At 53.6% G+C, this 23,613-nt stretch overlaps 1 protein-coding gene across 1 annotated transcript in view; it reads right to left on the reverse strand.

Moving 5' to 3' along the window:
- The window catches only part of LAMC3 (laminin subunit gamma 3), a 69,090-nt gene that overhangs the window by 39,694 nt on the left and 5,783 nt on the right, over positions 1–23,613 (reverse strand). The window contains exons 3-5 of the mRNA XM_061156071.1: positions 9,844–10,148; positions 5,771–5,901; positions 2,057–2,223 (exon numbers count right to left, since the gene is read on the reverse strand). Coding sequence (XP_061012054.1) covers positions 2,057–2,223; positions 5,771–5,901; positions 9,844–10,148 — 603 coding nt within the window. The remainder of the gene's footprint in view (positions 1–2,056; positions 2,224–5,770; positions 5,902–9,843; positions 10,149–23,613) is intronic.

A 23,613-nucleotide genomic window follows, 5' to 3' on the forward strand; every position in this document is an offset into this window, starting at 1 on the left:
AGCAGGTGCTGATCAGCCTCCTTGGTGAGTGAGCAGCCAGCTGCAGGAAAGTCAAGGATGAAGGAGGAAAGTCAGGCCTGGCTTGACCAAGGATCTGGAGACCAGGTGGTTGATCTTCCGAAAGTTCCAAGAAGAAGAGAGGCACTGTTAATAAAATATACCCAACACAGGACCCTCCCAGGCAAGCCAGGACATACAGTTAGCTGGTCATGGATCACAGACTGGTTACCTTCTAAAGCAGCAGCCTGGCTCCCCCTGTGGACCCTCTAAGCCGTAATGGTGTGTGACTCTGATCCCCAATGATCCATGAGGTCATTCAGAGGCATGAAAAATACAAGTCACCTTTCATTCATTTCATCAATACATTAAAAAAAAAAAAGTATGTATCAAGGATCAGCTCTGTCTTGGCTCCCATGGTGAGTCCATCGTGTGGCAGACCCGTGAACGGTAGGAACCCAGTTCCCGCACACATGGTCCCACTGTTTGATGGAGGCCAGGTGCAGCAAGCTGGTGAACATCTGCAGGGCAGGGGCTGTGATGGGAGAAGCAGGGAGGCTCTGCCCTGAGCCCATGGGACCAGCCTTCCTGGAAGAAGTGACAGCTAAGGGGCACTGAAGGGTGAGCAGGAGGGCAGCGGGAGGGCAAAGGAGAAGGAGGAGGGGAAGGAGAGTCCCAGGCGGGAGGCGAGAGGACCTCTGTGACACAGCCAGAGGAGCAGGCTTCGCCCAGGGTAGGGGTGGGAGGTGGCGTGTCATGCGATGGGCAGGGGGTGGGTGCACTGTGCGGTGTGGCGGGAGGGAGAGGACTTGATCCAGGGAGGCTGGGCAGTCAGGGTCAGTGGACTTCAGCTTGGAGCAAGGATGTGGGTGACTGCAACTGCGTTTGCATTTGAGAGTGGTGCAAGCAGGAGATGGGGTGAGGGGGCTGAGAGAGCTGGGAGGTGGGGTCTTAGATGCTCAGAGGAGGGGTGACTGGCTGGACCACATGTTGGCTGTGCAGAAGGACACAGTTAGCTGGGTTGGAGGGGCATGAATGTGATCAAAATCGGGGCTCAGGGCTGCCTGGACTGGAGGGAGGGGGTGCAAGGGGTCAGGCATACAGCCCAGCCTCCAGGCTGGGAGGACAGAGATGTGACCTCAGGGGTGAGGACACTGCCTTTGGTGTCCCCATCATGGAGTCCAGCCCCAGACTGGGAACAGTGAGCCAGCCAGCTTCCTTGGCTCCAGGAGGACTTCCTGGTGGAGGCAGGCCAGCGAGGGCAGAAGGAACTCATTAGGGCCACAGTGGCCCTGGGAAGCTCCTGCGGACAGCATCCTGTTCCATGGAACAGACCGTCCCCTCCCTCCCCCCGGGTCTCCGTGCCAGCAGCCCAGGCCCAAGAGCACAGTGGGTCCAGAGGCCAAGCCGTCAGGAGTGTGTGCGTGGGAAGATGTGCCTCCCGCCAGCGGCGGAACCAGGCGGGGTCTGGTGCCCAGTGACAGCCAGTACACTTGGGAGCCCAGAGCAAGTCAGATGACTGTCGGGGGAGGGGGAGGCAGGGCAGGGCTTGGGGACACAGTGAGGCTGGAGGTGGCCTCCAGGCGGGGAAGAGCCCCCAGAGGGGAAGGTAGAGCACCACCAGCCTCTGCAGTGTGCGTCTCTGAGGTTAGGCAGCCCCGGCCACATCACACGGGTCGGGCATCCCAGGGCTGCTGGGGGCCTGCGGGAGAGGCTGGGTGGGCAGGTCAGCAACCCCGCCGGGGCCCGGGGTGGCCTGGCTTTGATTAGCAGCTGCGGTTGCAGTCAAGGAAACAAAGGAACAAGTTGGGGGTCCTTTTCAGCCCTCCTGCCATGCACGCCTCAACTCGGGGAGACTGGGTCTCAGGGCTGTCTGTGGGGGCGAGGGCTGAGGATCCAATGCCCCGTCCAGCTCTCCCCCAGCTCCTCCTGGTCCCTGCGTGGGGGGTGACAGCCCCAAGCTGCTGCCAGCCCACCCAGAAGCAGGGTTGGGGGCTTGGTTTCCCAAGCCTGCAACCCCCTCTCCGGCCTCTGGCCCCCAAAGTTCCAGGATACTCACGCAGACACTCGTTGGCGGCCTCGGCTGTGCCCCGGGCCCACGGGCGGTCCTGGAAGAAGGGCAGGCAGCGCTCACAGTCCGTGCCCGTGGTGTTGTGCTGGCATCGGCAGGCCAGCCGGCCCTCCCCGTCCGGGCCGCACTCGCTGGCGTGCCCGTTGCACTTGCACCTGGGAAAAGAACACGGGGGCAGGGCGTCTGCAACCTGGGGGAGGCGCCAGCAGAGGAAGGGTTAGTCGCAGGGAGCCCCGGCCTCAGGGAGCCCCTGGCTCTACTGCTCAGCCGTGCGGCTTTGCACGCTAAGTCGCTTCAGTCATGTCTGACTCCTTGCGACTTGATGGGCCGTAATCAGGCTCCTCTGTCCATGGGATTCTCCAGGCAAGAATACTGGAGTGGGTTGCCATTCCCTTCTCCAGGGGATCTTCCTGACCCAGGGATTGAACCCAGGTCTCCTGCACTGCAGGCAGATTCTTTACCATCTGAGACACCAGGGAAGCCGCAGGAACTGGGGACTTGTCCAAATCAGGACATTTCTGAGAATGAGAGGCAGAACGCCTAACAAAAGATTCAGGGGATCTTCCCAATCCAGGGATCGAACCCACATCTCTTATGTCTCCTTGGCAGGTGGGTTCTTTACCACTCGAGCTTTCTTCCACACCTACTATGGGCTCAGGGCGACAGGAACAGAAACGACCGCAGCGGGCTGTTCTGAGCTCCTCACACGTATAAACCCATCACATCTTCACAAGCTCACCATGACCCTACACTCAGGATGCTACACCCAGGGGAAGAAGTCATCTCGGTCTCCTGGGAAGAGAGCGGGTGCGCCAGCTCTCAGGGCAGTGGGTGGAGGCAGGTGCAGCCAGGGAGGCCACCCCATGCCGGCTCCTTTGTGTCTAAAGGGACGAGAAGGAGACTGCCCCACACATGGGACAGCCCCCAACTCATCTCAAGGCCTTCGTGACGCTGTGCCTTGAGCGCAGTCCCGGGCCTGCCCCGTCCACCCTCCCCCAGGGTCAGACAGGTGGAATCAGGCAGGAACAAAGGTGCCCGGGGGATCACACAGCCTGCTCCGCTGAACCTGACCCTGTGGGACCGTCACCCAGACCCCAAGTGCCCACACTGAGCCGTTCAGATGATGGCCATGGCTCCCGGCTCCCAGCCTTCTCTGTCTCAGCCCCCAACTGAGTAATCAGCTCACGTCGTCTGTCTGGAGTCTCACCACCACGGTGGAAGGGACTATAACTATCCACATTTCACAGGAGAGGAAACTGAGGCTCAGGTCATGATGTGATGGATACTATGTGGCAGAGCTTGAATCTGAACCCCGTTCTCTCCTACTCCACGCTGAGACCAGACTCCTGGACACTCCTCTATGGCCACTTGGTGTTTCCCTGTAAGCTGCGTTCCACGCTCCGTCCTAAGTGGGTGCTGACGACTCTCCAACCACTGCCAGTGGGGCACTGGCTTCTCTCTGGGAGCTCAGCGTAGGCAGGTAATGCCCAGCACTTCTGGCAGGTGAGGCGTGCACCAGGCAGTCTCGGGAGACAGCAGTCACCCACCTCAGGACAAGGGACCGCTCTCGGCCCCGATGGGATGCTGCAAACACTGCCTCCTCCATGAAGCCCTCCAACCTCAAGGGAAGGAGTGAAGTTCCTGTGGGCCACTGAGGGACACAGGCTGCCGGGCCACTGCCCCCAGCCAGCTGCTGGCCTGAGGGTAGTCCGGCTCTGGCAGCTGAAACCCAGATGTTCTCTGTCCTGAAGCCCCCTGACGGCAGGTGCTGTAGCTCACCGCCATCCACCATCCTCAGAGGGGCCCTGCCCCAGGGCAGTTTGACCTGAGTCAAGTGTGGGAGTCGGGGTGGGGGGAATCCGGGCAGAGGGGTCCTCACAGACACTCCCCCATTTACCTTTCATTCCCAAGCCCTTGCCTCTGGGGGTGCAGACGCCCTGAGTCTGCCCTTCAGCCTCATCGGGTCTCCCTGACCTCCTGCGGGGTTCCCATCTGCAGGGTGGTCTCCTTGACCAATGGCATACCTTGCCCTGATCTCCCATCCTTGTTACTCTGGGGCGTGGTTCAGGTCAGTTCAGTTGTGTCCAACTCTTTGCAACCCCATGGACTGCACACACCAGGCCTACTTGTCCATCACCAACTCCTGGAGTTTACTCAAAGTCATGTCCATTGAGTCAGAGATGCCATCCAACCAGCTCATCCTCTGTTGTCCCCTTCTCCTCCCACCTTCAATCTTTCCCAGCATCAGGGTCTTTTCAAATGAGTTAGTTCTTTGCAGCAGGTGGCCAGAGAATTGGAGTTTCAGCATCAGTCCTTCCAATGAATATTCAGGACTGATTTCCTTTAGGATGGACTGCTTGGATCTCCTTGCAGTCCAAGGGACTCTCAAGAGTCTTCTCTAACACCACAGCTCATGGTACTGGGTTCTAATCAGTTCGTGGTTAATGGGGTCTAATCTGGTGACTTCCTGGGGCCAGAACACATCTGTCTCTTTTCTCCATTCCAGGGAGCCCGATAAGCATTTACATTAAAGATGTCATATGTGTCTGGAGGGCCCAGTACCAGGTGCCTACATGTAAGGCAGGTCTGGGATGTCGATGACCCTTGCTTCTTGGAGAGACGAGATGCTTAAACAGACAAAGGATGACATGCAGTGACTGAAGCCCGAGGAGTATGTGGGCCAGGAGCAGGCGCCCCAACAGCACGGCCTGACGGCCCCCATGAGAAGCAGGTGGAAGTACAGCGGCTCCCCCAACAGCGACCTTTCCAGGTCACGGGCCGATGGGCTTTGGAACAGCCTGCACCATTCCTCCTGGGCGGAGATGCCTCAAAGCCTTTTTCAGCAATGCGAATGTCCCCGGGAAACCCCACTGTGCCCAAGTTTACAAGATTTGGGGAAGAATGGGGTTGATCGGCTCCATTGGTTATAAGCTCGTGAGTGCTGCTTAAAGAAGTGAAGCTGAAAGTCTGGGGTCCCGGGCCTGCTTGAGGCCACTGTAAACCAGCCTTACTTGGAGCACATGTCCCATGGAACGTGGGCGGGCTAAAACTTAACAGGCTCTGTGTGTTATATGGGAGCGTGGAACACTGCTGCACATGGGCACATGTGGCATGAATGAATGGGTGCACCTGTAGCCTGAATGAATGAGCGCATCTGTCTGATGCCCAAAAACAGAAAGGAAAGGAAGGGGGAGGGGCTGCCAGGCAGAAGGAACTGCAGATGCAAAGGGCTGGTGTGTCCCACGGCTGGTGCAGAAACACGGCCGATGGGGGAAAAGCAGCGGGGGTGGGGGGTGGGGTGGGGTGGGTGCTGGGAGGTGGGATACAGCCAGGTCTTGAAGGTCCCGAATGCTGGGCCCAGGGGACCGGGCTCCGGTTTCTCCCCAAACCCCCCATCACTCAGAGCACCAGAAATGGCTTCTTTACTGTCCATGGTGTCTCAGATGGTAAAGAACCCGCCTGCCAATGCAGGAGACCCAGGTTGGACCCCTGGATCGGGAAGATCCCCTGGAGAAAGGAATGGTTCCCCACTCCAGTATTCTTGCCTGGAGAAGTCCATGGACAGAGGAGCCTGGCAGGCTACGGTCCATGGGGTCACAAAGAGCTGGACGTGACTGAGCGACTCACACTTTCCCTTTTCACTTTTTTTCACCCTCCACAGTAGCCACCCTCGTCCCCACCGCTGCCCTGCCTCCCTCCTACCTGCCGCCCACCGAGAAGTCCGACACGGCATAGTAGTAGGACTGGAGCACCTTGGGGTCCTTGAAGATGTCATCCCCAAACGTGTTGAGCCGGTCCAGGGAGATGAGGAGCTCCGTGCTGGTGACCCACTCCTGGGGGACAAGACGGAGGGAAGGGGCACCATCAGCAGTGTTTGCTTCCAGGGCTCATTCCCACCCTGCTCTGCAGGAAGGTCCAGCCTGCAGCCCGGTGGTGGTGGGGTCTCCTGACACGCAGGGACAGGCCCAGCCCAGACAAATCCCGAGAACACCGCAGAAATAAGAAGCCTGTGCTTTGGGGTCATGTCAAGCTGGGTGCCCAGCCCGTCCTGACTGCAACTTTGGGGAAGCAGCTTAGCGCCTCGGAACCTCCACGTCCTCCCCATCTGTGAAGTGGGGCAAGGGATAACGTCAGTCCCAGGAGGGTGATGGAAGAGGAAGAGCCAGTGTCAGTGGCGGGGCGTGGAGTCTGCGGCGCGGTCGAGGTGCTGGGCGAAGGGCTGGAGCAGCCCGTTTAAAACCGTGCCAGGCGGGTCCCCTGAGTCCTGCCAGTAGAACTGCACTGCCACTCTAGAGGTCAGCCAAGGGAGGGCGCGTCCCAGGGCCCTGGTTTACAGGCTCCTCACGGGCTAAGGAGCAGCCTCCCACAGACAAGGAAGGCCCTTGTCCCAGGTGACGTGTCTCACCAGAACACAGCCCCACGAGAACAGGGACTCGGGTCCTCGCAGCATCCCCAGCCCCGGGCTCTGCCTGGCCCGGAGCAGACAACGTGGTAAATACTTGCTGATGGCGGGAGGAGAGGCGTCCCCGTGGAAGAGCTGGTGGGGACGTGGGGGAGGGCCCACGTGAAGGCTGACATTTTCATCGGCCTGCTGTCACAATCAGAGGTGGCTCCAGCTGAATGTTAATCACCTTTTTAATTCAGCCCAGGAGCCCCTGGTTTAGCAATCAGGCCCATCAGGACAGGAAATGAACTCCTGGCAGAGTCTTGACTCCTCACCCCAGCATGACTCAGGCCAGCAGGCCTCCCGGGTCCCCCTCGGGCTCAGCAACTCTCGACCCCATGACCTGGGGCCCAGGACCTCTGCCTGAGGAAGCTTCAGCCAGGGAGGAGGTCCGGCACCAGAAAGCTTCAGAGGGGACCTCAGCACCCAGAGGAGTTTGTCAGGCCCCCCCGGGGGTGTCACTCTCTGAATCACTTCCCAAATGTCAGTGTGCATTCAGGGATCAGGTTAAAAAGCAGCTTCTGATCAGAGGTGGGGCCTGAGACTCTGTATTTCCACACGTGCCCAGGTGTTGCTGATGCTGCTCGCCGGTCCCTGAAGCAGCTGAGAAGCAAGGGACAAGGGCCCCGGTGGGGACCCAGCAGAACACAGCTGATGTGCTAAGAGTCTTCTTTGTTTGGAAACAGTGCCGGTAGAGAACCCAAACCACTGCTGTCTGAGCTGGAAGGTGCAACAACTGACACTTATTGTGTGGTTATGACTTAGGGCCTCACAATAACCCCAGGGGAGGGTTTATTCTCAGCCATGTTTTACAGATGAGTAGGCTGAAGCACCTGATGCAAAGAGTGGACTCATGGGAAAAGACCCTGATGCTGGGAAAGACTGAGGCAGGAGGAGAAGGGGGCGGCAGAGGATGAGATGGTTGGACGGCATCACCGACTCAATGGACATGGGTTTGAGCAAACTCTGAGAGAGAGTGAGATAGTGAAGGACAGGGAAGCCTGGCTTGCTGCAGTCCATGGGGTTGCAAAGAGTCTTAGCGACTTAGTGACTGAACAACGTGACCCAAAAGACTGAGGCTCAGAGAAGGTAAGTACTGTGCTTCCAAGTTGCAGGGCTGGTGCACGAGGAGCTGGGATTCGTGTCTGACCCCAGGGTCCCAGCTATAGCCACGAGGTAGCCTGCCTTCCTGCATCTAACCGCAACGCCCTCATCATACCGGGGACCCCCGAGGGCAATGACCCGCCCAAGGTCTCGGCCCGCAATGACCCTCCTCTGGGTTCCTGCATCTGCTCTGCAGCCTGTGACCTGCTCATGAGTGTGTGAAGACAATGGCCACAGGAACAGCACCAGACTCTCCCCGAGACACAGGAAGGGAGCTGGCAGAGGGAGAGGAATTTATTGCCTTAGCCCAAACTGTACAGGTCACTCCCTGAAGGTCACTTCTGGGCAAACTGGTGACCCAGTGTACACACGCAATGGGCTTCTGCACCTTCTGCAGTGGCCCAGTTAAAACTGCAAGTGGGCTCTCGCATTGACTTTGGACAGACCCAGGGGCCAGAATGCAACGGTATGTAGGGGGAGGTGGGAGCTTCAGCTCCAGGCAGCAGTGGTTCTGCCCCAGGCAGCACCCTGCAGAGAGTTGGCCTTCTATCCCAGGCCTGTGCCCCCCCCCTCCATGGGCGACAGAGGGATCCGAGACGCAGCAGTCACACGAACACATCCTTCGTTGTTGTTGTTCGGTCGCTCAGTTGTGTCTGACTCTTTGCGACCCCTGGACTGCAGCACACCAGGGTTTCCTGTCCTTCACTATCTCCAGGAGTTTGCCCTAACTCATGTCCATTGAGTCGGTGATGCCATCCAACCATCTCCTCCTCTATCACCCGCTTCTTCTCTTGCCTTCAATCTTTCCCAGCATCAGGGTCTTCCCCAATGAGTTGGCTCTTTGCATCAGGTGGCCAAAGTATTGGAGCTTCAGCTTCAGCATCAGTCCTTCCAACGAATATTCAGGACTGACACCTTTAGGATTGACTGGTTTGATCTCCTTGCAGTCCAAGGGACTTTCAAGAATCTTCTCCAACACCAACCACAGTTGATTACATCCTTGGGTACCCCCACCCCAAATGCTCCCTGTTCTTAGGGGAAGCGCCACCCTGGGGGAGCCCCAAGGGGAGAGAAGGGGAGGGTGGCCTTGTCTTTCTTTGTCCTTCTCTGACCTTGGTTTCTGCCTTGGGGGCTGCAAGGGGCTCATTTTTGCAAAGGCTGTTTCTCCGTCAGGGATAACATCCAGGACATATGGGGCAACAAGACAGGGGACCCCACTGCCAAGATGGCACAGATGCAGGTGGACTGATTGTCCGACAGCGGTGCCAATGCCGGTGGGGTCAGAAACCTGAATGGCCTCAGACGGGCGAGATAGGGGGACCTGGTGCACGCCCACAGCCACAGCGCTCTGCCATGGAGGTGAGATCAATGAGCTTCTACGATCTCATCTTTAAAGGGTGAATGAGTATCTCTTAATGGCCACTCACTCTGCTGGCAACCTTCTTGTTGACTGTTCAAGGTGGCAGCAGCCAGCCCCATGGGGCTAGTAATTAAAATTCATTAAAACAAAATAAAGTCGAAAATCCAGTCTCTCAGCCGTGCTAGTCTCGTTTCACGTGTTCTTATGGACACACGTGGTTCGTGGCAACCCCCACCGCACCGTGCCGCTTGGGATCCTTTTCTTCTGTCACTGCAGGAAGTCCTGTTGGATAGCTCCGTCTGACAGCACAGAAACCATGACTCCACGAATCCAAACTCAGGTGCGTTTCACGTTTTCCTTTCGTTCTCGTCACAGCCCTTGGAGACACACGGAGCAGACAAGGCCATCCATCCCAGAGCGGGGAGCTCTGGCAGGGGCTCCAGCTAGGAGTCAGGACCCCAGGTCACAGCCCTTGGAGACACACGGAGCAGGCAAGGCCATCCATCCCAGAGCGGAGAGCTCTGGCAGGGGCTCCAGCTAGGAGTCAGGACCCCAGGGCCCTTCTACCCCAATGCGTGTGCCCCTGCGAAGTCCCTTCCCCAGCTCCGAGCCTCCATTTCCCCAGGGGAAAGGGGTGAGCTGAGTTGGTGTCTGTCACAGGGCACCCCCTTCCATCTCTTTCATTATCAGCCATTCACAAAAGATGCAGGCACAACAAAAGCTTCTATTGTTTAGAATCTGAAAACCAGGGGATCTCGAAGGGCCCCCCCTGTGTCCTCCTGCCCTTTCAGACTTCCCCCTGGTCCCCTGGACCTGAGTGTCCGGGCCAGCCCCTCCCCCCAACCCCCCACCCCACCCCTCTCTAACCTGCAGCACAGGGCTCTCTTCAAAGTTGTAGGCACTGGGCCGGCCCTCCAGGGTGGAGAAGGCCACGTTGCCCCCGCTCAGCGGGGAGATGTCGCTGAACTCGGAGGTGCAGAAGGCCACACGCTCGTCCTCGCCCGGCCGCAGGTACAGGCCCTCGGGCCTGCCATAGGTCTTCTGGCACGAGGCGCTGTAGTATTGGTAGGGCTCCCAGGGGCCCCCCGCCCGGCTGCGCTTGTAGATGGCAAAGCTCTCGGGTCGACTCGTGTGGAACTTCAGCCGCACGTAGGTGATCTCGTAAGCTTTCCCTGTGGCGGGGAGACGTGGACCCATTTTACAGAAGGGAAGGGAGAGTCAGAATCCTGGTCCAGGGAGAACAGTACGGCTGGGCTGCATAAACCATCTTGGATGGATTGTTAGAGGCTGTCTGGGGCACTGTGCGGGGCATGCCATGATCAATTAGTGATGCCTGTCAGGGACACCGGAGGGGACAATGCTGGCATGATTCCCAGGCATTTGCCATCCCTTAATTAGGCCAATTTGCACCCCTGCACAGAAATCGGCAGTGTAACACCCCTGACTCAGCCATGTCTTTCTGCTTCAAATAGCTCCAACAATGGGATATTGCCACATCCTGAAGTCTGCTCTGCCATTAGAAAGTTATTTCTTTTACTACACCCCAACAAAGCCAGACCTCCCACCTGTGCCTTTTTACCTCTTTCCCTCCCAGTGATTTCAGACCCCTGGAGTCTAGAGACATGCCTGTTTCAAGCCCCCCAATCCTAATTCAATTCCTCCTGGACCCCACTCTTCCCCCTGCTTCCATCTAACCTCTCTTCAATCCAAATTTCTCAAGAGAAGTCTCCATCTCTTGGACCCACGGCCTTATCTCCCAATTTAACAGTCGTGTGTGTGAGCTAAGTCGCTTCAGTCGTGCCTGACTCTTTGTGATGCTCTGGACTGTAGCCCGCCAGGCTCCTCTGTCCGTGGGATTCTCCAGGCAAGAATACTGGAGTGGGTAGTCATTCCCTTCTCCAGGGGATCTTCCCGACCCAGGGATTGAACCTGCATCCCAGGTGGCGCTAGTGGTAAAGAACCCACCTGCCAATGTGGGAGACTTAAGAGACGTGGATTCAATCCCTGGGTTGGGAAGATCTCCTGAAGGAGGGCATGGCAACCCACTCCAGGATTCTTGCCTGGAGAATCCCCATGGACAGAGGAGCCTGGTGGGCTGCAGTCCGTAGGGTCGCACAGAGCCAGACACGACTGAGCAGCATAGCAGTTGTCAAGGCCCCCTTCCTGCACCCACCTTCTTCCCGCTGGCCTTTCTGCCCTGGATACCCCAGGAGGCCCGCCCTGCTGCTGCTGCCTCCATCACTGTCCACAGTCTTCCTTACCCACCGAGGACAAGTCACTTCAGTCTTCTGTTTAAAACATCTTGGCCCAATGTGAGAGCTAAACCTATAAAACTCTTAGAAGAAAATAAAAGAGTAAATCTTCATGACCTGGGTTAGGTAAAGCCTTCCTAGATGGGACACCAAAGGCATAGCAACAAAAGGAAAAACAGAAGAACTGAACTTCATCAAAAACTCCTGTGCTAAAAAAAAACGAAACAAAACAAAACAAAACTCCTGTGCTTCTAGATATCACTGGAAAAAATGAAAGCCAACCCACAGAATAGGAGAAAATATGTGCAAAGCATGTATCTGTTAAGGGACTTATCTAGAATGTATAAAGAATTCTTACAGCTCAAAAATAAAAAGATAACCGGGGACTTCCCTGGAGGTCCAGTGATTAGGACTTGGTGCTTCACTGCAGGGGGCACAGGTTCTATCCCTGGTCAGGGAACCAAGATCCTGCAAGCCATGCGGCTCCATCAAATTAAAAAAAAGACAGATACAACTGAAAAATGGAAATACACTTACGCAGACATTTCTCCAAAGAAGACATATAAATGGCCGATGTGCACAGGAGAAGATGTTCAACCTGACTACCCAGACCAAAACTACAACAAGATACCACTTCACTCCCCTAAGATGGATATAATAAAAAGACAAAAAGGAGCGTTAGCAAGGATGTGGAGAAACTGGAAGCCTCGTACACAGCTGGTAAAAGTGTACAACGGTGCAGCTGCTTTGGAAAAGAGTCTGGGGGGTTTCTTAAAAGGTTAAAATAAAGTTACCACATGGCCCAGCAATCTCACTCCCAGGCGTGTGCCCAAGCAAAATGAAAACATACGTCCTCACACAAACCCGCACACGGATGTCCACAGCAGGATTACTCATAAAATCCAAAGACTGGCAACAACTCAGATGTTCATCGACAGATAACCGAATAAACAAAATGTGGTATATCACACAAAGGAATGTCATTTGGCAAGAGAAAGGAGTAAAGAACTAACACAGGCTATATTGGAGATGAACCTTGAAAACAATATGATAAATAACAGAAGTTGGGCTTCCCTGGTGGCTCAGTGGTAAAGAAGACACGGGTTCGATCCCTGGTCCAGGAAGATGCCACATGCCACGAAGCCCGTGTACACAACTGGAAGCCCACTGCAGCCTGCGCTCTGTAAGAACAGAAGCCACGGCAGTGAGAAGCCCGAACGCCGCAACTAGAGAGCAGCCCCCTCTCTGCACCGAGAGAAAAAGCCCAAGCAGCAAAAGAGACCCAGCGTAGGCAAAAAATGAAAAGAAGTTAATTCCACAGACTACATAAAGTATGATTTCACCTATATTAAATGTCCCAAATAGGCATGGTCAGAAAAACAGAAAGTAGCTTAGTCGTTTTCAGGGTTTAGAGGGTGGGGAGAATACTTGGGGGGAGATGATTGCTAGTGGGTACAGGGTTTCTTTGGAGGGGATGACAATGTTCAAAAATGGATTGTGGTGATGAGTATACAACTCTATGAATAATACTAAAAAGCACTGAATCGTATGCTTGAATTGGGTGCATTGTATGGTAAATTATGTCTCCATAAATTTGTCTTACATATTTTAAAAAATTGGTCCTCACATCTGTTAGGATGGCTGTTATTTTACTCTATTTTAAAATTTTATTTGGTTGCCCCAGCTCTTAGTTGCAGTACCTGAGATCTTTAGTTGCAGCACGCAGGATATAGTTCCCTGACCACGGATTGAACCCTGGCCCCTTGTATTGGGAGCATGGAGTCCCAATCAGTGGACCACCAGAGAAGGGCCTAGGATGGCTATTCTCTCTTTTTTTTTTAAACAGATAACAATACCAAGCGTTGGCGAGGAAGTGGAAAAGTTGGAAGCCTTGTGCACTGTTAGTAGGAGTGTAAAATGATGCACTTGCTATGAAAAACAGCTTGGCGGTTCCTCAAGAAATTAAAAATAAAATTACCATATGATCCAGCAATTCCACGACTGAGTATATACCCCAGAGAATTATGTAGGGTCTTGAGGAAATATTTGAACACACATCTTCATAGTAGCATTATTCACAACAGCCAAGAGGTAGAAGCAACACAGGTGTGCATGGATGGATGATGAAGAAACAAAACGTGGTTCATCCCACAATGAAATATTATTCAGACTTAAAAAGCGGGCAAATTCTAACACATGCTACAACCTGGATGAGCACCAAGAACATTATGTGCAGCAAATTAAGCCAGTCATCAAAGGACAAATACTAGGTGATTCCACTTATAAGAGGGCCCTAGAGTAGTTGAATTCAGTATATATGCTGCTGAAGGGAGCACTAGAATAGTTGAATTTATAGAGACAGAAAGTAGAACGGTGAGAGAAGGGACAAGAGTGTTTAATGGGGACAGTTTCAGTTCAGTTCAGTTCAGTTCAGTTGCTCAGTGGTGTCTGACTCTTTGAGACCCCATGAACCGCAGCACGCCAGGCCTCCCTGTCCATCACCAACTCCCAGAGTCTACCCAAACCCATGTCCATTGAGTCGGTGATGCCATCCAACCATCTCATCCTGTCGTCCCCCTTCTCCTCCTGCCCTCAATCTTTCCCAGCATCAGGGTCTTTTCAAATGAGCCAGCTCTTCCCATCAGGTGGCCAAAGTATTGGAGTTTCAGTTTCAACATCAGTCCTTCCAATGAACACCAAGGACTGATCTCCTTGCATTCCAAGGGACTCTCAAGAGTCTTCTTCAACACCACAGTTCAAAAGCATCAATTCTTCGGTGCTCAGCTTCCTTTATAGTCCAACTCTCACATCCATACATGACTACTGGAAAAACCATAGCCTTGACTAGACGGATCTTTGTTGACAAAATAATGTCTCTGCTTTTTAATATGCTGTCTAGGTTGGTCATAACTTTCCTTCCAAGGAATAAGCGTCTTTTAATTTCATGGCTGCAGTCACCATCTGCAGTGATTTTGGAGCCCCCCAAAATAAAGTCAGCCACTGTTTCCATATCTATTTGCCATGAAGTGATGGGACTGGATGCCATGATCTTAGTTTTCTGCATGTTGAGCTTTAAGCCAACTTTTTCACTCTCCTCTTTCACTTTCATCAAGAGACTCTTTAGTTCTTCTTCACTTTCTGTCATAAGGGTGGTGTCATCTGCATATCTGAGATTATTGATACTTCTCCCAGCAATCTTGATTCTAGCTGCTTCCTCCAGCTCAGCATTTCTCATGATGTACTCTGCATATAAGTTAAATAAGCAGAGTGACAATATACAGCCTTGAAGTACTCCTTTTCCTACTTGGAACCAGTCTGTTGCTCCATGTCTAGTTCTAACTATTGCTTCCTGACCTGCAAACAGGTTTCTCAAGAGGCAGGTCAGGTGGTCTGGTATTCCCATTTCTTTCAGAATTTTCCACAGTTTATTGTGATCCACACAGTCAAAGGCTTTGGCATAGTCAGTAAAACAGAAATAGATGTTTTTCTGGAACTCTCTTGCTTTTTTGATGATCCAGCAGATGTTGGCAATTTGATCTCTGGTTCCTCTGCCTTTTCTAAAACCAGCTTGAACATCTGCAAGTTCACAGTTCACATATTGCTGAAGCTTAGTTTGGAGAATTTTGACACGTGGACATCACCAGATGGTCAACACCGAAATCAGATTGATTATATTCTTTGCGGCCAAAGATGGAGGAGCTCTATACAGTCAGCAAAAACAAGACTGGGAGCTGACTGTGGCTCAGATCATGAACTCCTTATTGCCAAATTGAGACTTAAATTGAAGAAAGTGGGGAAAACCACTAGATCATTCAGGTATGACCTAAATCAAATCCATTATGATTATACAGTGTAAGTGAGAAATAGATTTAAGGGACTAGATCTGATAGAGTGCCTGATGAACTATGCATGGAGGTTCGTGACATTGTACAGGAGACAGGAATCAAGACCATCCCCAAGAAAAAGAAATGCAAAAAAGCAAAATGGTTGTCTGAGATGGCCTTACAAATAGCTGTGAAAAGAAGAGAAGTGAAAAGCAAAGGAAGAAAGGAAAGATATACCCACTTGAATGCAGAGTTCCAAAGAATAGCAAGGAGATATAAGAAAGCCTTCCTCAGCCATCAATGCAAAAAAATAGAGGAAAACAATAGAATGGGGAAGACTAGAGATCACTTCAAGAAAATTAGAGATACCAAGAGAACATTTCATGCAAAGATGGGCACAATAAAGGACAGAAATGGTATGGACCTAACAGAAGCAGAAGATATTAAGAAGAGATGGCAAGAATACACAGAAGAACTGTACAAAAAAGATCTTCAAGACTCAGATAATCACGATGGTGTGATTGCTCACCTAGAGCCAGACATCCTGGAATGTGAAGTCAAGCAGGCCTTAGGAAGCATCACTACGAACAAAGCTAGTGGAAGTGATGGAATTCCAGTTGAGCTATTTCAAATCCTAAAAGATGATGCTGTGAAAGTCCTGCACTCAATATGTCAGCAAATTTGGAAAACTCAACAGTGGCCTCAGGACTGGAAAAGGTCAGTTTTCATTCCAACCCCAAAGTTTCAGTTTAGGAAGATGAAAATATTCGGTGGGCGGAGGGTGGTCATGGTTATACAATGATGTGAAAGTACTTAATACCAGTGAGCTCTGCACTTAAAAAGGTTACGATAATAAATTTTATGTTATGTGCACTTTACCACAATCAAAGAAAAATTGGGGCCAAAGTATATATATTGGTCCCTCGGGAATGCAGCGTGGTGACACAGATGAAGAGCCATAAAAATGTTCTCGGCCTATGGTTAAAAAAAAGAAAAAGAAAATCCCACTTCTGGGAAGTCAAACAAGGCACTGAACCTAAATTGAGGAGTTAGTTAATCAAGGATCTGCTTTTATAACAGGGAAAAAACTGGAACCATCAGGGTTCAATAAATTGTAGGGCATAAACTCACAGGCTGGTTGAAACCACCGGAATAGTTGACAATGAGTTTATATTACGTGGGAAAGTCAAAATGCTGAATGAAAAAAGGAGACAAACGATCCTACATTCAGAATCATCAGATGATATTTAAAAATCCCCAAAGAAGAGGCAGAAAAGAAAGACATCAAACGCGTAAGCATGACTGTCCTCAGGGCAGAGGGCTCGAGGACTCTTCTTCCCTCTTCAATTGTTCTGCATTTTCCCAGTTTTTTTTTTTTTTTCTCATGAAGCTTGTTCTAATTTAAAAACTGGAGAAAACACAAATTTTTAAAAAAAAATTTTAAAAAGCAACCGCCTTGCCATGTTCTGTTTTAAGATGTTTTTCAAAGTTACAGCACAGCTTGGCACTGTCACTCCGAGTCCCTTAAAAGAAAGCATGTGTCCCACACAGAGCCAGTGTCTGGGGCGGCGGCTCCTGTTCTGAGCAGGCGTCAGGCCTTGGAACCAGGTGGGGACCTGACCCAGACGTGCGTTCACGAAAGGATGTTCGTGGAGGTTGCCCTGGGTCCACCGACCCAGACTCCTCTGTAAACATCCAGCCAGACACCTCGCAGGAGGGGAGCTTGGAGCCACTTAAAAGGTAGCTGGCAGCTAGAAGCGTGATTGGAAAGAGGCAGCCACCGAGATTTCATGCAAACGAGGAACTTCACACGCGAGGAAACATCGCGGCTTTTCCCTTTCCTTGCCAAGCCAGGAGGTGAGAGAAGATGCAGGAACATCACAGAGGCACGGCAGGGACTTTCTGTTACAAGAATTAATTAGAAGGGCGAAGAAAGCAGCGTAATCCCTGCTTTGTGATGAAAAGGTTTCTGCCAAAGGCAGCCCAAAGGCTGGGAAAGGAACTGAGGCCTTCTAAGCAGCGACAAGAATGAAAACTGCCGCTCTGACCCAGACCTTTGCAAGCTGTGGGGCCGACAGGGCTTCAGGGTGATTGAGACAGGTGTGCTCCCATCAAGAAAGCTGGGAGCACAGTGGTGTCATCCCCAACCATTAGCTGGGGAGTGACACCGCTCAGGACCACATGGCTCCCACCTCCCAGCCACCCAACATGCTGTTCCCTCTGCCTAGAATGCTGTTCCCTCTGCTCCTCACCTGGCTGGCTACCATGCATCCCTGCTCATCCCACTGGCTTAGCAGACTGATCACATGCCCCAGCCTCAGTCCTGCGTGGAACCGCCTTCTCCCAACTTTCCTGATGACTATTCATCCATGGGGCTGTAGGTTTGGGTGTCTCACTAGTGCTCCCCAGCGTCCCCGAGTCTCTTCACCCTGTTCTGTAAAGACCTGCATGTCCATCCCACTAGACCGTGACCTCCTGGGGACAGGGGCAGTGAGTGAGTCCTCAGAGCTGAGCGTGGTGCCTGGCACACAGCATGTGTGTGTGTGCTCAGTCACTCAGCTGTATCCTACTCTTTGTGACCCCGTGGATTGCAGTCTGCCAGGCTCCTCTGTCCATGTAATTTTCCAGGCAAGAATATTGGAGTTGGGTTGCCATTTCCTCCTCCAGGGGATTTTCCTGGCACACAGTATGTGCTCAGATGCTCAGTCATGTCTGACTCTTTGTGACCCCGTGGTCTATAGCCCGTGCCAGGCTCCTCTGTCTATGGGGTTCTCCTGGCAAGAATACTGGAGTGAGTAGGCATTTCCTCCTCCAAGGGATCTTCCCGTTCCAGGGATCAAACCTGTGTCTCTTACGTCCTCCGCACTGGCAGGAGGATTCTTCACCACTAGCGCCACCTAGGAAGCCCAGCACACAGTAGGTGCTCCATAAATGCTTGCCAGATGAAACATGATTTTTATTAACACCTTCTAGGAGGGTATAATCCAGCGAGCAAGTGGAGACAGGCAAGCCTGACAACATGGTTGAGGCTGTCACAGAGTTTCTGCTCTTCATGACCTCTGAATAAGTCTGTTTAAAAACAGCCCGCATTTACTGAGCACCTACTATGTGCCAGGCACCTTGTATTATTTTTTAAGACTTTAATTTGTATTTATGTATTTTTGGCCATAAGGCATGTGGGCTCTTAGTTCCCCAACCGGGGATTGAACACATGCCCCTTGCATCAGAAGGTCGGAGTCTTAACCACTGGACCAGCAGGGAAGTCCCGCCGGGCACCTTGTTAAGTGCACTACGTACACTGTATCTCAGAGACCCCCGAACACTTCCGTCGCTGTGTGCATCTCGCTAACGAGGAACCCGAGGCTCAGGCAGAAGACAGGGACTCGCCCAAGGTCACGTGGAAAACAGCTGAATCTCTACTCAACTGCAAGCTTGTCAGCCCCAAAGTCGCCAAACCAGACACCCCTCCATTCAGGGCCCAGAGAGAAGGGGTTCCCCAGGAAGGGGGTGCCGGTGCCCCCTGAGAACCGCTGAAGTCACCCAAGCCAGCACCAGAGGCACTCGGCGCTGTCCTCTCCAGCCAGCTGGGACATAAAGCCCGACAGGACTGACAGCAGGGCGGTCGGAGAGGCAGGCCGGCCCACATCCGGCACTGACCGAGCGCAGGGCGCTCCGACGGGGAGGCTTATTTTGGGAAAATGGAATCAAAACAAAGCCTTTAATTGGAGCCATCTGGGGAGCGGTGGCCTGGGGACGGGGCTGGAGGGGGGCGGGGTGGGGAGCTGAGCTGGAAACGCGGGGGTGAGGCTGCCCTGCCCACCAAGGGCATGAGAACCAGGTGGGGAGAGCCGCTCCCAGCCTGCAGGGGCACAAAGAGGGCTCCTCGGGCCCAGCCATCCCCCGTTCTCTTCCTCTCCCACCCCGTGTTAGCCCCGCTCTGTGTGACCCCATCGGCTGTAGCCCGCCAGGCTCGTCTGTCCATGGACTTCTCCAGGCAAGGATTCTGGAGTGGGTTGCATTTCCTTCACCAGGGGATCTTCCCGACCCAGGGATCGAACCCAGGCCTCCTGCACTGCAGGCGATTCTTTACCATCTGAGCCACCAGGCTTTGCTGTTCAGGTGCTCAGTTATGTCCGACTCTTTGGGACCCCGTGGACTGCAGCACGCCAGGCCTGCCCGTCCATCATCTCCCGGAGCTTGCTCTAACTCACGTCCATTGAGTTAGTGATGCTGTCCAACCATCTCGTCCTCTGTTGTCCCCTTCTCCTCCTGCCTTCGACTTTCCCAGCATCAGGGGCTTTTCTAATGAGTCAGGCTAGCTCTTGGCAATTTGGGGCTCAATGAATCCCCATGAAGAGCTGGGTGTCTGTCACAGTGACAGACACCATGAGAGCCTGGCTGGATCAGGGCTGGGCCCATGACAGTTCCCTCATCTTTGGGCCAAGAGTCTAAACCCCAAATATGGATCAATATTGTCAAGCTTATTGTCTAACCTGGGGAGAGAGTGAACAGGTTTTGTCTGATTATTGCCTATGGCTTTGTGTTAAGAAGATTCTGAGGTCTGGTCTGAACAGAGATGTGACTGAAATGTTGTTATTATTGTTGTTCAGTCGCTAATTCATGTCCAACACTTTGCGACCGTATAGACTGCAATATGCCAGGCTCCTCTGTCCTCCAGTTTGCTCAAACTCATGTCCACTGAGTTAGTGACGCTATTTAATCATCTCATCCTCTGTCACCCCCTTCTCCTTTCACCTTCAATCTTTCCCAGCATCAGGGTCTTTTCCAATGAGTCGGCTCTTTGCATCAGGTGGCCAAAGTATTGGAGCTTCAGCATCAGTCCTTCCAATGAATATTCAGGGTTGATTTCCTTTAGGATTGATGGTTTGATCTCCTTGTGGTCCAAGGGACACACAAGAGTCTTCTCCAGCACCACAGTTCGAAAGCATCAGTTCTTCAGCACTCGGTCTTCTTTATGGTCCTACTCTCATATCCGTACATGACAACTGGGAAAACCATAGCTTTGACTATATGGACCTGTGCTGGCAAAGTGGTGTCTCTGCTTTTTAATATGCTGTCTAGGTTTGTCATAGTTGTTCTTCCAATACATGTCTGCAAAGAGACATGGCAGGATATTGAAGGCCATTGCAATAAATCAGGAAACACATGAGGGGTTGAGTGGGCATGCTGGGGAGGAAGGCAAAGGCAAGGAAGCTTCCAGAGAGTGGTCTAGTGATCTGGTGAATGCTGAAGTCAGAGGATGAGGAGGGAAGAACTGCAGTTGATTCCTGAGTTCCTTGCTTTGGTAGGTGAAAGACCAGGGGAAAGAAGGATGCTTTTACTTTTGAATTTTAAATACACATAAAATTTATCATCTTAATCATTTTTAAGCACATGGATGACTGGTATTAAGTACATTTTCACTGTTGTGCAACCATTTCCACCCTCCATCTTCAGAACTTTTTCATCTTCTGAACTTTTCCATCTTCCGAAACTTCATACCCATTAAACACTAACTCCTCCTTCTTTCCTCCCCCAGCCCCTGGCAGCCACCACTTTACTTCCTATCTCTGTGAACGTGACTCCTTTAGGGACCCGTGTGAGTGGAATCATGGAGTGTCCTTCTTGTCGGGCTTATTTCACTGCGCATAATGTCTTCGAGGTTCATCCATGTAGCAGCAGGTGTCAGAATCTCCTTCCTTTTTAAGGCTGAAAACAATCCCCTTGTGTGACTATTGCCACATTTCGCTTGTTCATTCATCAGTGGACATGTGAGTTACTTCCACACTTCAGTTATTCTGGATAATGCTGCCACGGGCATGATTTACACAGTGCCTTTAACTTTGGACACCTCTGTGACATTCAAGGGCTGACTTTTGGGCAAATGCTTGAATGACCTGGTCAAGGGCTCAGGTGGGAGCCTGGGCGGTAGGCACCAGGTGGACCCCCATATGTCGACCATGACCTCAATAGGCAAAGCCAGGGGGCATGAGACGGGGAGAGGGCACAGCTGGTGGCAGGGCTGGTGGGGAGACGAGAGAGAGCAGGGGAAAGGAGGCGGGTGAAGGGGCCGGAGCCCCGGGGTGGGCAGGAGAGGCACAGGGCCAGGAGGACGGGCAGGGCCACAGCTTAGGAGTCAGGATTTATCTGGAAGACTGGGGAGGGGGGTCATTCATTCACACGTTCATCCACTCGTTCCTGTTCCCAGGGAAGAAACACGGTGTGGCTGTCATGAGCTGGGGTTCACATTCCAGCTCTGCTGCTTGCTTACCAGCTCTGTGGCCTTGGGCAAAATACCTAACCTCCCTTGTCTGAACTGGGTATGTGTTTGGAACAGAGTGACTCAGTTTTCCCATTTGCAAAATGGGCCTCACAATAAGATGGACTGATGAATAAATGACCACAAAGCACTTAGAATAGTCCGTGGCACATGCTTGACTAAATGCTCGCTGCTATTCCATTCACCCAGCCAACCAACAGCACCCTGCCCTGGGTGCTGGGGGACAGCTGTGAAAACAGGCATTGTCCCTGCAGCCTGGAGCCAGTGATGGACATGAATAAACCAAAAGCTCACCCTCACCATGTAGACTGTGACAGGGGAAGGTCAGGGCTGCAAGAACACGGAGGCAGGCCCTCTGCCCAATCGCGGAAGCTGGAGGCTTCATGGAGGAGGTGACCTCAAAGCCTAGCAGGGGAGAGAGCAGCTTGTCCACTGCTGCATCCCCAGGGCTTGGAACACGGACCGGCGCGCGGTAGGCACTCGGTTGTTTTATGAATGAGATACGGGTGATCCGAGAGGAGGCGGGAACAGGAAGTTATCCCTGGCTGATGAAGCAGCAAAGGCAAAGACTGAGAGGAGAAAGGCAGTCTCTGGCCATCATCAGCCCTGCTGACAGGAAGGTGACGCAGCCAGAGTGGGGGAGAGAGGGGCGATCTGGAGGCTGCCTGCATCCTCCTGGGTTTGGGGACTTCCCGCTCCTGTAATGTCTGGGTCCATCCTGAGCCCAGAGCTGGGCAAGGTGGCCAGGGCCAGCTGGGCCCAGGGCCGTGGGGGGCTGCTTCTGTGGTGGAAGCTAGTCAGGGCCACTGCCTTGACCCCCTGACCTGCCTGGGGCCCCAGCATTCCAGCCAGAGCCCCCAGGGAGAAGAAAGGGGGACTTGGTCCCCCCCCCACCCCCCCGGCACTGGCCTCGGCCAATGCAAACACGGCCGCCCACTCGACAGGAAGACACAGTGGAGCCAGGGCTCGGGAGACGCAGCCGGCATTGGGCTCCGCAGGGGCCGGCAGGTCCTTCCGACGTCAGCTCCCACTGGGCCAGGCCCCGCTGTCCTCTCGTTCCCTCCGCTCTGGCCGGCCAGACCACCGGGTCCAAGAATGCACAGAGCGGCCTCCTAGCCCCACTGTGGGGTCCCCTTGACCTGGAAGGTCCTTCACTCTCGGGTCAGCTCCCGCCACCCTTCAGATCTCCACGAGGTCTGCTGACCCCTGCGGGGGGGGGGGGGGCTGTCCCCAGAGCGTAAATCATCCACAACGTTCCCCCGGCCTAACTTGTCTTCTAGCTCCGTGACGCCAGGGCAGATGCTGACCGGATGCTGGATGCCAGAGAACTGATCCACACGCGGCAGCTCCTAGCCGGGAGCCCATCCCCCACAGCCCTGTAGCCTTCCCTGCGCTCGGGGGCTCAGAGCTCACCTGCTCAGGAACTTAAGGGTCCTTCCAGGAGGTTCTCAGGAATTCAAGAAAGTGGACAAGCAGAAGGAAGACCCCACTGACCCGAGCCTAGCCAAAAGCTGAGGCTCCGCCAGGCCTTGGATGCTTATCATCTGCAAGGGCAAGAGCATGGTGGGGAGGGTCCCAAGGTCTCTGGTGGGACCCTGGGCACTGATTTCACGCTCAGAGCCTCAGCTTCCCTGTCTATACAGGATCGGATGGTGCTGGGATGGGGGTGCTGGCTTGGTGGGGTTCCCAGCACATGGGAAGGGCCCCCCGATGAACGTCCACCTCCCGCCTCGCACCTCTCCCCACCCCCGGCTCCAGCCTGTCCACTGCCCAGGGCCTCTGCGGAGGCTGAGGAGCCGCCAGCCCCCGCCGCTGCCTTTCATCCCAGACAGGAAGGCTCAGCTGGGCGACTGGACTTGGGGATTCGGAGCAGATGTCTGCGAGCTCGCAGGGGGCTGGGAAAGCGGCGACCTCCTTCCAGTGCTGACGGCCGCCTGCTCCTCCCCTGCCCCTCACTCCCCTCACTCCAGAAGACCCGGCCCCCACCCCTGAGCTGCCACCCCCGAGGTCAAGGAGAGGGGGGGTGAGGTCGGCTGAGGCGGCCCGAGGGCTGGGAGAGGCTCCCCCACCCACCTCCTCTGAGATCGGCCCCCCGGGAGCTCCTGAAGACCCCAGACCTTTTCTCCCCATGACTCTGCCACCCGTGCCTCAGGGTGGAGGGGACCAAAGTGGAACGCAACCAAGGACGGGCCACATCCGGGGCTGCTGTGGGTCCCCAGCACCCCTCCCGCGTAGATGGAACCCAGGGTCGGGACAGGTTTTGGGAGCCAGCTGGGCGAAT

Source organism: Dama dama, chromosome 11, assembly GCF_033118175.1.
Source record: "Dama dama isolate Ldn47 chromosome 11, ASM3311817v1, whole genome shotgun sequence".
NCBI lineage: Eukaryota > Metazoa > Chordata > Mammalia > Artiodactyla > Cervidae > Dama > Dama dama.